The 12480-nt window shown below is 35.2% G+C and overlaps 1 protein-coding gene across 1 annotated transcript; it reads left to right on the forward strand.

Annotated features, from left to right (window-relative positions):
* The first annotated feature begins 6665 nt into the window (after positions 1-6665).
* LOC146922223 (uncharacterized) lies at positions 6666-9979 on the forward strand. The gene is made up of 2 exons (XM_085710819.1): positions 6666-6968; positions 9124-9979. Exons 1-2 carry the CDS (start codon positions 6959-6961, stop codon positions 9933-9935), a joined length of 822 nt encoding a protein of 273 aa, XP_085566945.1. The 5' UTR covers positions 6666-6958; the 3' UTR covers positions 9936-9979.
* The last annotated feature ends 2501 nt before the right edge of the window (positions 9980-12480 follow it).

Genomic DNA, 12480 nt, shown 5'->3' on the forward strand with positions numbered 1-12480 from the left:
TAAACTTCACCATTCTCGTCATCATTATAATATAATCATCAGTTCTCATATCGTAAGATAAACAACATCAATCTTAGCATCTTTATGATATAGACCTCATCAACTTTCATCGCACTTATTTATAAGTTTACATAACATTACTCATCATCACACTTCATTACAATCCTAAGACTCCTCACCATTTTGTTCCTCTCAAGACATTTATATCACCACATTATCCCTTCATTAATCCAACCCTTACGCGCGACTCATTTCCTTGTCACCATCCCTCTATTTTATTTTATTATCTATCTCACAGACATACTCTATTTTATCATCTATTCTAGGATCTATATATACTTTATTATGATATCATACCATATTATTCATTCATAGTCTTAAGTTGTTTACTTATTCGTTATTATAACATCTCCTCTCTTTACAACTAGGTTCTACCTCACCATCGTCATTAACTCCTTCATACTTATTCTTCTCATTAACGCGACTTTACATCTTATTACTTCGTCCTCACATTCGTCGTCATTTATACGTCAACCATTCTCCTAATCTAAACCTCGTTCTAATCTAAAGTTATTATCACACCTCGTCATTATTTTCTACTTCATAAACTTCCCTCGCCAAGACTTCATTATAATTCAAGGTTTTATTCTCTCGATACCGGTCATTATTATTATCGTCAAACATTATAACTATTACCTCTTATCTGCTTTCCTATTCATCTTAATTTCTCTCTTCTAATTGATTCCCATCTTATTCATCTATATCATCATTCCTATTATCTTTCATTACTCAATTCACAACTCTCTATTCTTCCTTACATTTCGTCTACGATCCCCTAATTCGACTACACTATATTCTTTATTCGTTTTTACACTACATACGTTCTTATATAACATTCGCCTTAAGTTATTTGATTACCATGACTCTCTCACTCTTCAATTAACAATACTCCTAAGCTCATCGTTGGTTTACGGAGATTAAGTTTGACTTCGTCAGTTACTCCAAAAGCACCTACTTCATATCCTCGCTCATCATTGTCTTTTTCACTTCTTTATATCTTTCCTATTTTATACTCTCGTAATCGACTTGCCACATTAGACTTTTTAAATACCCTAAGGGATTACTCTCTTCGTTGTCACTCTGCCACGAACTACCTACCTATATCTCTTCTACTTCCCCTTCTACTACTTAAACTACTTCACCGTTTTAGGCTTATCTCTAATTCGACGGACCTGTATTAGCTTAGTCATCTATCTTAAACGTCACCCTTGTCCCCCCCTCATATCATTGTATTTCACTCCCTATCGCTAGGCCATATTTAGCATCATTAGATTCTCATAGGTTACTATCTTCGATTCATATTTAGACTTGCTTTTATCTTGAAACAACCGCTTTCTTTTATGCTCGAACCCATTCCCTCATCTAGATATGTAGCCTAAGGATTCTTACTTTTACTTTAAACACGTTTCTTAAAGTTACTATTTCTTTTATAGGAGTTGAAGAGTCCACTAGAAAAATTGTGTTGAAATTTCATTAACAACGCAGCATGATTCAGGCGTGGTGTTTAAATCATAACTCAAGTTCTAGAGGGACTAATGGATTCAAACTAATGGATAATGAAATCTAACACCAGTACCTACAATTTTAATGAAGACACCTAGGTCCAACTCTAAACAGAAAACGGCGGAAAATTATATTTTCTTAAGGCTGGGAAAGATGCACGACTGTGCTGACCCATGCGTGGTAATTTGATCATAACTCACGCCGTGGATATCTGAATGAGGTAAAACCAAAGCCAATGGAAATATAACATCAATATCTACAACTTTTATGTTTACATCAAAACCTAGTTCAGAACAGAAAAGAGTGAAAAAGTTGATTTTCCTAAGCCTGGAAAAGAGCACAACCCTGCTGACCTCTGTGTAGTATTTTGATCATATCTTGAGTTCTAGATGTTTAAATGAGGTAAAACCAACGCCCAATTAAAGCTAACATTCATAGCAACAACTTTCATGAAGACACCGAAACCTATTTCTGAACAGAAAAGGCCCAGTTTTTATTTTTGTTTCGGGGTACAGAAAACGTAGATTTTCTGCGATTTTGCATCTGCGATTTTGCATTAAGGGACTTTTCCTAACTCCGTTTTCGACCCTAAACTTGCCAAACTCGACCCTAATATTCACTCCATCATCAACCTATCATTCAAACACTAATTCTTCGTAAACCTACCAGATTATCCACTCTTTTTAAAACTAAAACTCAATTCGAAAACCTAAACTAGTTTTCCTCAATTCTCATCTTTCAACTTCATCTTTCAATTCGTTCATCATCATTTTCTCATCAAAATTCACATCATAACAGAAACAACATATTAAAATTTAATACAACCATCCTATCATAGATTAAGATACCCTAAAGTGCAAAGATTCTCCCCCTTACCTCGATTCCTTCAAAAATTCTAGATTTGGCTTGATTCCATCGCAGCTAGGGTTTCTCCTTTTCTCCTCCCCTGTTCTCTATTTTCCACGTTCAGAAAAAGTGACCCTTCTAACTCCTAATGTTTCTATTTATAATTGGGTCAATCACTTGTTATAATTTTCTTCTCTTTTGTTCACTATTCTTTTACTCCTCCCTCCCCCCCCCCCCCCCCTGTTCTAAGCATCTCGCAACTAGATCTCCTCGTCCTAAGTATATGTACCCCACGGGTACAGGCACCATAAATACAACAACAAGAAAGGGGTGAGAAATCCAGTCATAACAACTTATAAGGAAACATTCACAATATTGAAATATCGTAAGAACAATATTCCACCATTACAAGATCATCAACATCTATTATTCTTTCTCAACATGTCGTATATCACACCATCACATTACACTTCACATTTAAAAATATCAAGAACAAGTACGTCATTTAAATGCATATGGAATCATCCTAAGACCTATATGAATGTGGTACCACACCTATCATCACCGAGTTGCCAGAGATATGTTACTGGACTTTTCATCACCAACTTGCCAGAGATATATTACTAGACTTTTCATCACCAATTCATCACCATTTTTCCTAGACTCAATTCTAGTATGCATGCATGGGGACCGACTCGTCAAGTAAATATGCATCAACACATCGTCAACACAACATTCATTAATGCACGACTCTCCCTAATATGCAAAACACCACAACATAAACAAGAACATCACCATAATTAAACATCACCATTTTCATCACCAATTGTAAATATTCTCACCATTTCATCACCATACTCTCTAAACATCACCATATATAACCATCACCGCTTACACCACCAAATATTATTAAACATCACCAAAATAATTATTTTAAACCTCTTTATTTTCTTCATCAACTTAAATACACGTCACCATTATCGTTCTTATACTCCTTAAACATCTCCAAGTTCATCACCCATATAAACAAACAACACCTATTCTTATTTCTTTGATCTTTAACTCTCTCACTCCCATCTTTTATTAGAAATAAACTTCACCATTCTCGTCATCATTATAATATAATCATCAGTTCTCATATCGTAAGATAAACAACATCAATCTTAGCATCTTTATGATATAGACCTCATCAACTTTCATCGCACTTATTTATAAGTTTACATAACATTACTCATCATCACACTTCATTACAATCCTAAGACTCCTCACCATTTTGTTCCTCTCAAGACATTTATATCACCACATTATCCCTTCATTAATCCAACCCTTACGCGCGACTCATTTCCTTGTCACCATCCCTCTATTTTATTTTATTATCTATCTCACAGACATACTCTATTTTATCATCTATTCTAGGATCTATATATACTTTATTATGATATCATACCATATTATTCATTCATAGTCTTAAGTTGTTTACTTATTCGTTATTATAACATCTCCTCTCTTTACAACTAGGTTCTACCTCACCATCGTCATTAACTCCTTCATACTTATTCTTCTCATTAACGCGACTTTACATCTTATTACTTCGTCCTCACATTCGTCGTCATTTATACGTCAACCATTCTCCTAATCTAAACCTCGTTCTAATCTAAAGTTATTATCACACCTCGTCATTATTTTCTACTTCATAAACTTCCCTCGCCAAGACTTCATTATAATTCAAGGTTTTATTCTCTCGATACCGGTCATTATTATTATCGTCAAACATTATAACTATTACCTCTTATCTGCTTTCCTATTCATCTTAATTTCTCTCTTCTAATTGATTCCCATCTTATTCATCTATATCATCATTCCTATTATCTTTCATTACTCAATTCACAACTCTCTATTCTTCCTTACATTTCGTCTACGATCCCCTAATTCGACTACACTATATTCTTTATTCGTTTTTACACTACATACGTTCTTATATAACATTCGCCTTAAGTTATTTGATTACCATGACTCTCTCACTCTTCAATTAACAATACTCCTAAGCTCATCGTTGGTTTACGGAGATTAAGTTTGACTTCGTCAGTTACTCCAAAAGCACCTACTTCATATCCTCGCTCATCATTGTCTTTTTCACTTCTTTATATCTTTCCTATTTTATACTCTCGTAATCGACTTGCCACATTAGACTTTTTAAATACCCTAAGGGATTACTCTCTTCGTTGTCACTCTGCCACGAACTACCTACCTATATCTCTTCTACTTCCCCTTCTACTACTTAAACTACTTCACCGTTTTAGGCTTATCTCTAATTCGACGGACCTGTATTAGCTTAGTCATCTATCTTAAACGTCACCCTTGTCCCCCCCTCATATCATTGTATTTCACACCCTATCGCCAGGCCATATTTAGCATCATTAGATTCTCATAGGTTACTATCTTCGATTCATATTTAGACTTGCTTTTATCTTGAAACAACCGCTTTCTTTTATGCTCGAACCCATTCCCTCATCTAGATATGTAGCCTAAGGATTCTTACTTTTACTTTAAACACGTTTCTTAAAGTTACTATTTCTTTTATAGGAGTTGAAGAGTCCACTAGAAAAATTGTGTTGAAATTTCATTAACAACGCAGCATGATTCAGGCGTGGTGTTTAAATCATAACTCAAGTTCTAGAGGGACTAATGGATTCAAACTAATGGATAATGAAATCTAACACCAGTACCTACAATTTTCATGATGACACCTAGGTCCAACTCTAAACAGAAAACGGCAGAAAATTATATTTTCTTAAGGCTGGGAAAGATGCACGACTGTGCTGACCCATGCGTGGTAATTTGATCATAACTCACGCCGTGGATATCTGAATGAGGTAAAACCAAAGCCAATGGAAATATAACATCAATATCTACAACTTTTATGTTTACATCAAAACCTAGTTCAGAACAGAAAAGAGTGAAAAAGTTGATTTTCCTAAGCCTGGAAAAGAGCACAACCCTGCTGACCTCTGTGTAGTATTTTGATCATATCTTGAGTTCTAGATGTTTAAATGAGGTAAAACCAACGCCCAATTAAAGATAACATTCATAGCAACAACTTTCATGAAGACACCAAAACCTATTTCTGAACAGAAAAGGCCCAGTTTTTATTTTTGTTTCGGGGTACAGAAAACGTAGATTTTCTGCGATTTTGCATCTGCGATTTAGCATTAAGGGACTTTTCCTAACTCCGTTTTCGACCCTAAACTTGCCAAACTCGACCCTAATATTCACTCCATCATCAACCTATCATTCAAACACTAATTCTTCGTAAACCTACCAGATTATCCACTCTTTTTAAAACTAAAACTCAATTCGAAAACCTAAACTAGTTTTCCTCAATTCTCATCTTTCAACTTCATCTTTCAATTCGTTCATCATCATTTTCTCATCAAAATTCACATCATAACAGAAACAACATATTAAAATTTAATACAACCATCCTATCATAGATTAAGATACCCTAAAGTGCAAAGATTCTCCCCCTTACCTCGATTCCTTCAAAAATTCTAGATTTGGCTTGATTCCATCGCAGCTAGGGTTTCTCCTTTTCTCCTCCCCTGTTCTCTATTTTCCACGTTCAGAAAAAGTGACCCTTCTAACTCCTAATGTTTCTATTTATAATTGGGTCAATCACTTGTTATAATTTTCTTCTCTTTTGTTCACTATTCTTTTACTCCTCCCTCCCCCCCCCCCCCCCCTGTTCTAAGCATCTCGCAACTAGATCTCCTCGTCCTAAGTATATGTACCCCACGGGTACAGGCACCATAAATACAACAACAAGAAAGGGGTGAGAAATCCAGTCATAACAACTTATAAGGAAACATTCACAATATTGAAATATCGTAAGAACAATATTCCACCGTTACAAGATCATCAACATCTATTATTCTTTCTCAACATGTCGTATATCACACCATCACATTACACTTCACATTTAAAAATATCAAGAACAAGTACGTCATTTAAATGCATATGGAATCATCCTAAGACCTATATGAATGTGGTACCACACCTATCATCACCGAGTTGCCAGAGATATGTTACTGGACTTTTCATCACCAAATTGCCAGAGATATATTACTAGACTTTTCTGTTGGAATATTTAGTTATAATTTATTTAATTATAATATTCCAATGATTATTATGTGGGCATATATATCTAATTTAATTATGTTAGCTATTTATCTTTAAGGGCCTTAATTGATTAGTGATCATATAATGGAAAAAGGCTTATTAGGTTTCTATTAAAATAATAATTAATTATTTAAGTGATATGGGCTTGGATCGGGTGGATGTCTGGATGGTCCATTAACGAAATAATGGGAAACCCTAATGGCCATCCTATATAAAGAGGCTATGGTCCCCAATATACCGTACACAGCAAAACCGCTCTTCTCCCCATCTGAAGCGCATTAGGGCATCAAGGTACAGGTTGAGGAAGAACCAAACCAGCCGCCACTGACTTTGCTTTTGTTTCAGATCACTGCTGCCGGAAAACTCTTTTGTCATGGATCCAGGTATTCCTATGACCTTAAACTTTGAATTTCAGTAAATCAAACATGTTGTATCTGATCATAAACTTGTTCAATAATTGCTTCAGCTGTTTATTGATAAATTAAATTTATGTATATTGAACTGTTTATGAAATTTGCTAACAAGTGGTATCAGAGCCACTTCATGTTTGGTTTATTGGATCTTTTATGCAAATTATGTGTTTCGGTTGATATGTATATATCATCGATTGATGATTAATGTTTTATTTTCAATCGATCACTTTTATATGGCCTGACTTTTCATCGATTGATAGTTGTATTAATTGTGATGGCTGTTATATTATATATATATATATATATATATATATATATATATATATATACACATATATATATATAATTTTGTATGCTTGTGTGTTAACCATCGATGATGTTTGTTTTTTGTTTTGGTTATTCATCGATGCTAATTTCAACACTTTGTCATCATTGGCTTAATTTATTCATGGATGAATCTTAATGAAACATTTTTTGTTTTGTTGCGATTCATTTTTCTTTTAATCGAATTGGTGATGCTTCTGTTATCATCTAGTACCTCTATTTATTTTTTATCAATGCTAATTTGGTTTTTTTCTTCATTGGTTTCAAAACAAGTCAATAATTTTTTGTTTAAACCAATTTTGGTAAAACGGTGTAATCAATTTCTTTGGCCTATCATGATCCATAAACTTTGTTTTTCAATACTGGCTAATATTTGTTTGGAAATATTATATTTTATTTTCAAAAATTGATTGGATTGGTGATACGTGATTGTCAATTTTTGTTTAAATGATAAATTAAGTTTGACTTGTTTCTTTAATTTTGAAACAAACTCTGTATGTTTATTTTATTTTATTCAATTTGGCACATCCAGATCGGTGCATCTAGTCTTTGTTAAACAATGGTCTTTTGTATGCAATACCTTGTTTTTGGTTTATTTTAATTGACTATATCTGTACATGAAAATTCATCTTTGTGGTTATATTTTTGATGAATTTTGTTTTACGCTTCCTATCAATGTTGCCATGATTTTTTGACTCACCGGATTGCGTCCTATTTTTCCTCTCCATCGTGAAACAAATTTTTGTTTATTTGGGACTGTTATTATCATGTTCCTAAAATTTTGGAGAAACTTTTTATTTTTTATTTTTATTTTATTATTGGATTGAATTTAAAATAATTAAGTGTCCTTAACTTTAGCCGTAAGTCGCACTTCTAGCAAAATTTCTGTGGAACCTTATAATTATGTTTTGTTGCATACACGTATGGAGTACCTAATTTTTTTTTTAATCAGTTGAATTGTTTATTCTTCCTTGAAACAAATCACCTTACGTGACAGTGGCAATTATTCATGCATATAGTTGTTTCATTTTTTTTTCTTTCATCTTGTGGTACGCATTGTGTTATTACAATACTTATCTTTATACATATATTATTTTATCTTGATGCATTCATTCATGCTATAGATTAGATTTAGTATGTATACTACTTTGTTCACTTCCCTGCAACTACAGTGCACGTATGTGTGCTGTTCTTAGCCTAAATTCAACCTGTGAATTCCTTCTCGCATCAAGTATACCCCTTAATAATCATGGGATTATTAAAAGATATATAAACATACAATCTGCATTACATTTGTGAGTAATGTTCATTTTGTGAATTTTAAGACTTTCCCATTTAATTCTATTGAATTGTCTAGTAAAATTAGTTGAGTTGGTTGAAACAATAATGTTGCCCAAGTAACCTCTGTTGTGTAAATTTATTTCAATTAAGTTTACAAAAAGATGTAGTGTAAAATTATTCATGCGAGTTGTTGTCGGCCCCAAGGAAGGCGCAACTTGGCCGGATAATTTTACACCTGCGATGGTAAATATGTGTCGATTATAAAGCTTTATCCATGTGAATAATGGGATGCCCCAAGGTGACCATTATTTGACCGGACTTATCGTCAATATTTGATCATTGCATTGAGAGTACCGCTTGCAATTAAATCTTAGCAATCCAAAGATTGTGTTTTAATGATGCGTTTGGTATCTTGTTCAAGTCTTATTTAATTTGCATATAAAGAAATTGTGCATGTCTTTTGGTTATTTTATGACATGTCTACTAAAGTTATTGTATGTTTGTTGTTCTCTTCATTTAGTTGCTGCTGCCACCGCTCCCAATTTTGCTGCTCAAATTAACACTATCCCTATGCTGAGTGGGATGAACTTCAAGTCATGGAAGGAATCTGCTGAGATTGTTCTTGGATGCATGGACTTGGACTTATCCTTGAGGGAGGATCACCCTGTTGCTACTCCGGAGAATCCAAATGAAGCTAAGATAGAAAAGTGGGACCGTTCAAACCGTATGTGTCTTATGATCATTAAAAGATCCATACCAGAGATGATCAGGGGCTCGATTGCTGAGAGTGAGACTGCTAAAGGGTTCCTTGAAACCGTTGAGAAGTTCTTTGCTAAGAATGACAAAGTTGAAACTAGTAATGTCCTATCCAAACTGGTTTCAATGAGCTACAAAGGTAAAGGGAACATAAGGGAGTACATTTTGGAAATGTCTAATCTCGCATCAAAACTCAAGGCACTGAAGTTAGAACTTCCTGAAGATTTAATTGTGCACTTGGTTTTAATTTCTCTTCCACCACACTTCAGTCAGTTCAAAGTGAGTTATAACACTCAGAAGGAAAAATGGACATTGAATGAGCTGATTTCTCACTGTGTGCAAGAAGTGGAGAGACTGAAAAGAGAGAAGACAGAAAGTGCTCACTTGGCCACCAACTCTCAGAATAAAAGGAAAAGGGCTGCTGCAAATTCTTCACAGAATAAGAAAGCAAAGGAACAACCAGCTGGGGTGAAATGTTTCTTCTGCAAGAAATATGGTCACATGAAGAATGATTGTTCCATGTTTGCCGCATGGAAAGTTAAAAAGGGGTTGCCTGTGGAGTCGTCCGCCAAATGATGCTGAAAGATTCATCTATGTGGGCGATGGCAACAAGGTTGCAGTTGAGGCTATAGGAACATTTAGATTATTGTTTAAGACTGGTTGTTGTTTGGATTTGTTTGAGACTTATGTTGCACCGTCTATTAGACGGAATTTAATTTCTATTTCTGTTTTGGACAAATTTGGTTTTTCTTGTTCATTTGGAAATAATAAAGTTAGCCTCTCAAATAAATCAAATATTGTTGGTTACGGGTCTTTAATTGATAATCTATATATGCTTGATATTGAGCGTTCCTCTAACAAAATATTGCAAACAGAGTCGCGAGGTACAAAACGTAGAATTAATCATAATTATGCCACTTTATGGCACAAGCGATTAGGTCATATCTCTAAGCAGAGAATTCAGAGGCTTGTGTCGGAAGGAATTCTTGAACCCTTAGATATGTCAGACTTTGAAGTTTGCATTCAGTGTATCAAGGGTAAGCAAACAGACAAAAGGAATTTTAATGCCGGAAGAGCTAAAGACGTCTTAGAACTAATACATACTGATATATGTGGTCCTTTTCCATCAAGTTCTTGGAGTGGACAAAGGTATTTTATTACGTTCATAGACGATTACTCGAGGTACGGCTATTTGTATTTAATTCATGAGAAATCTCAATCCCTGGATGTGTTCAAATCATTCAAAGCTGAAGTTGAACTTCAACTTGGAAAGAAAATTAAAGCTGTCAAGTCTGACCGTGGTGGTGAATACTATGGTCGGTATGATGGATCAGGAGAACAACGTCCAGGACCCTTTGCGCTTTTCCTCAAAGAATGTGGAATTGTTCCGCAATATACAATGCCGGGAAAACCCAACATGAATGGAGTTGCAGAACGACGAAACAGGACTCTTAAGGATATGGTGAGAAGTATGATTAGTCATTCTTCTCTTCCAGAGTCACTTTGGGGAGAGGCATTAAAGGCCGCAGTTTATATCCTAAATAGAGTGCCTAGTAAAGTAGTAGCTAAAACCCTTTATGAGCTGTGGACTGGGAAAAAGCCCAGCATTAAGCACTTGCACGTTTGGGGATGTCCAGCTGAAGCAAGGCCTTACAGGCCTCATGAAAACAAGTTGGATGCAAAGACAGTTAGTTGCTATTTTGTTGGGTACGCTGAACGCTCTTACGGGTATAAGTTTTACAACCCCATTAGTAGAACAATTTTTGAAACGGGAAATGCAAGGTTTCTTGAGGATGTCGAATTTGGGGGGGAAGGAAACATAAGGAGTGTTGTCTTTGATGAAGAAATTGTTACTGAAAATGAGCAAGTTATCGTGCCTGCTTTTGTTCCAGAAACAGTTTCAGAAACAAACAATGATGTTTCTCATAACATCCCTCAAGAACAAGACAACGCTGAGTTTCTTCCTGAAGCACCACTTGAAGTTCAAATTCAACAACCTCAAGAACCGCCATTAAGAAGATCCACTAGAGAGAGGAGAAGTGCAATTTCAGATGATTATGTTGTATTTCTTCAGACACATGAGGATGGCATTGGTTTGACTACGGAAGATCCAATCAACTTTAGTCAAGCTATCCAAAGTCCTAACTCTCTTAAGTGGGTCGATGCCATGAAGGATGAGATAAAATCGATGGCTGACAACAATGTTTGGGATCTTGTTGAATTACCTGAAGGAAAGAAACCCATTGGTTGTAAATGGATATTTAAAACTAAACGGGATTCAAAGGGTAATGTTGAGAGATATAAAGCCCGTCTTGTCGCCAAAGGTTATACTCAAAAGGAAGGCATTGATTATAAAGAGACTTTCTCTCCAGTTTCTTCGAAAGACTCTCTTAGAATCATAATGGCATTAGTAGCCCATTTTGATTTAGAGCTGCATCAGATGGATGTAAAGACTGCTTTCTTAAATGAAAACATTGAGGAAACAATATACATGGTGCAGCCAGAAAATTTTGTGTCAGGTGACCCAAAATCTATGGTTTGCAAACTTAAGAAATCCATCTATGGCCTTAAACAGGCTTCCCGTCAATGGTACTTTAAGTTTCATCAAGTTATATCCTCGTTTGGTTTTGAGGCTAATCAAGTTGATGATTGTCTGTACCTAAAGTTCAGTGGGAGTAAATATATTTTCTTGGTATTATATGTAGATGATATCCTTTTAGCAAGCAACGATATAGGATTACTACACGAAACCAAGAAATTTCTCACAAAGAATTTTGAGATGAAAGATCTTGGGGACGCCTCCTTTGTCTTAGGAATCCAAATACTTAGAGATCGCTCTCGAGGTGTTTTAGGATTGTCGCAAAGGAGCTATATCGATACAGTTTTGGATAGATTCTCCATGAAAGATAGTAAACCAGGAGACACACCCGTTGCTAAAGGAGACAAATTTTGTCTTAAGCAGTGCCCCTTTACGGATCTTGAAATGAAAGAGATGCAAAAGATTCCCTACGCTTCGGCTGTGGGGAGTCTCATGTATGCTCAAGTTTGCACCCGTCCCGACTTAGCTTTCATTATAGGAGTTCTTGGGAGATATTTAAGCAACCCTGGTATGTAGCATTGG

The sequence above is a fragment of the Medicago sativa genome, chromosome 5 (genome assembly GCF_051527215.1).
Source record: "Medicago sativa cultivar Bolivia chromosome 5, Bolivia_mono, whole genome shotgun sequence".
NCBI classification, from domain to species: domain Eukaryota; kingdom Viridiplantae; phylum Streptophyta; class Magnoliopsida; order Fabales; family Fabaceae; genus Medicago; species Medicago sativa.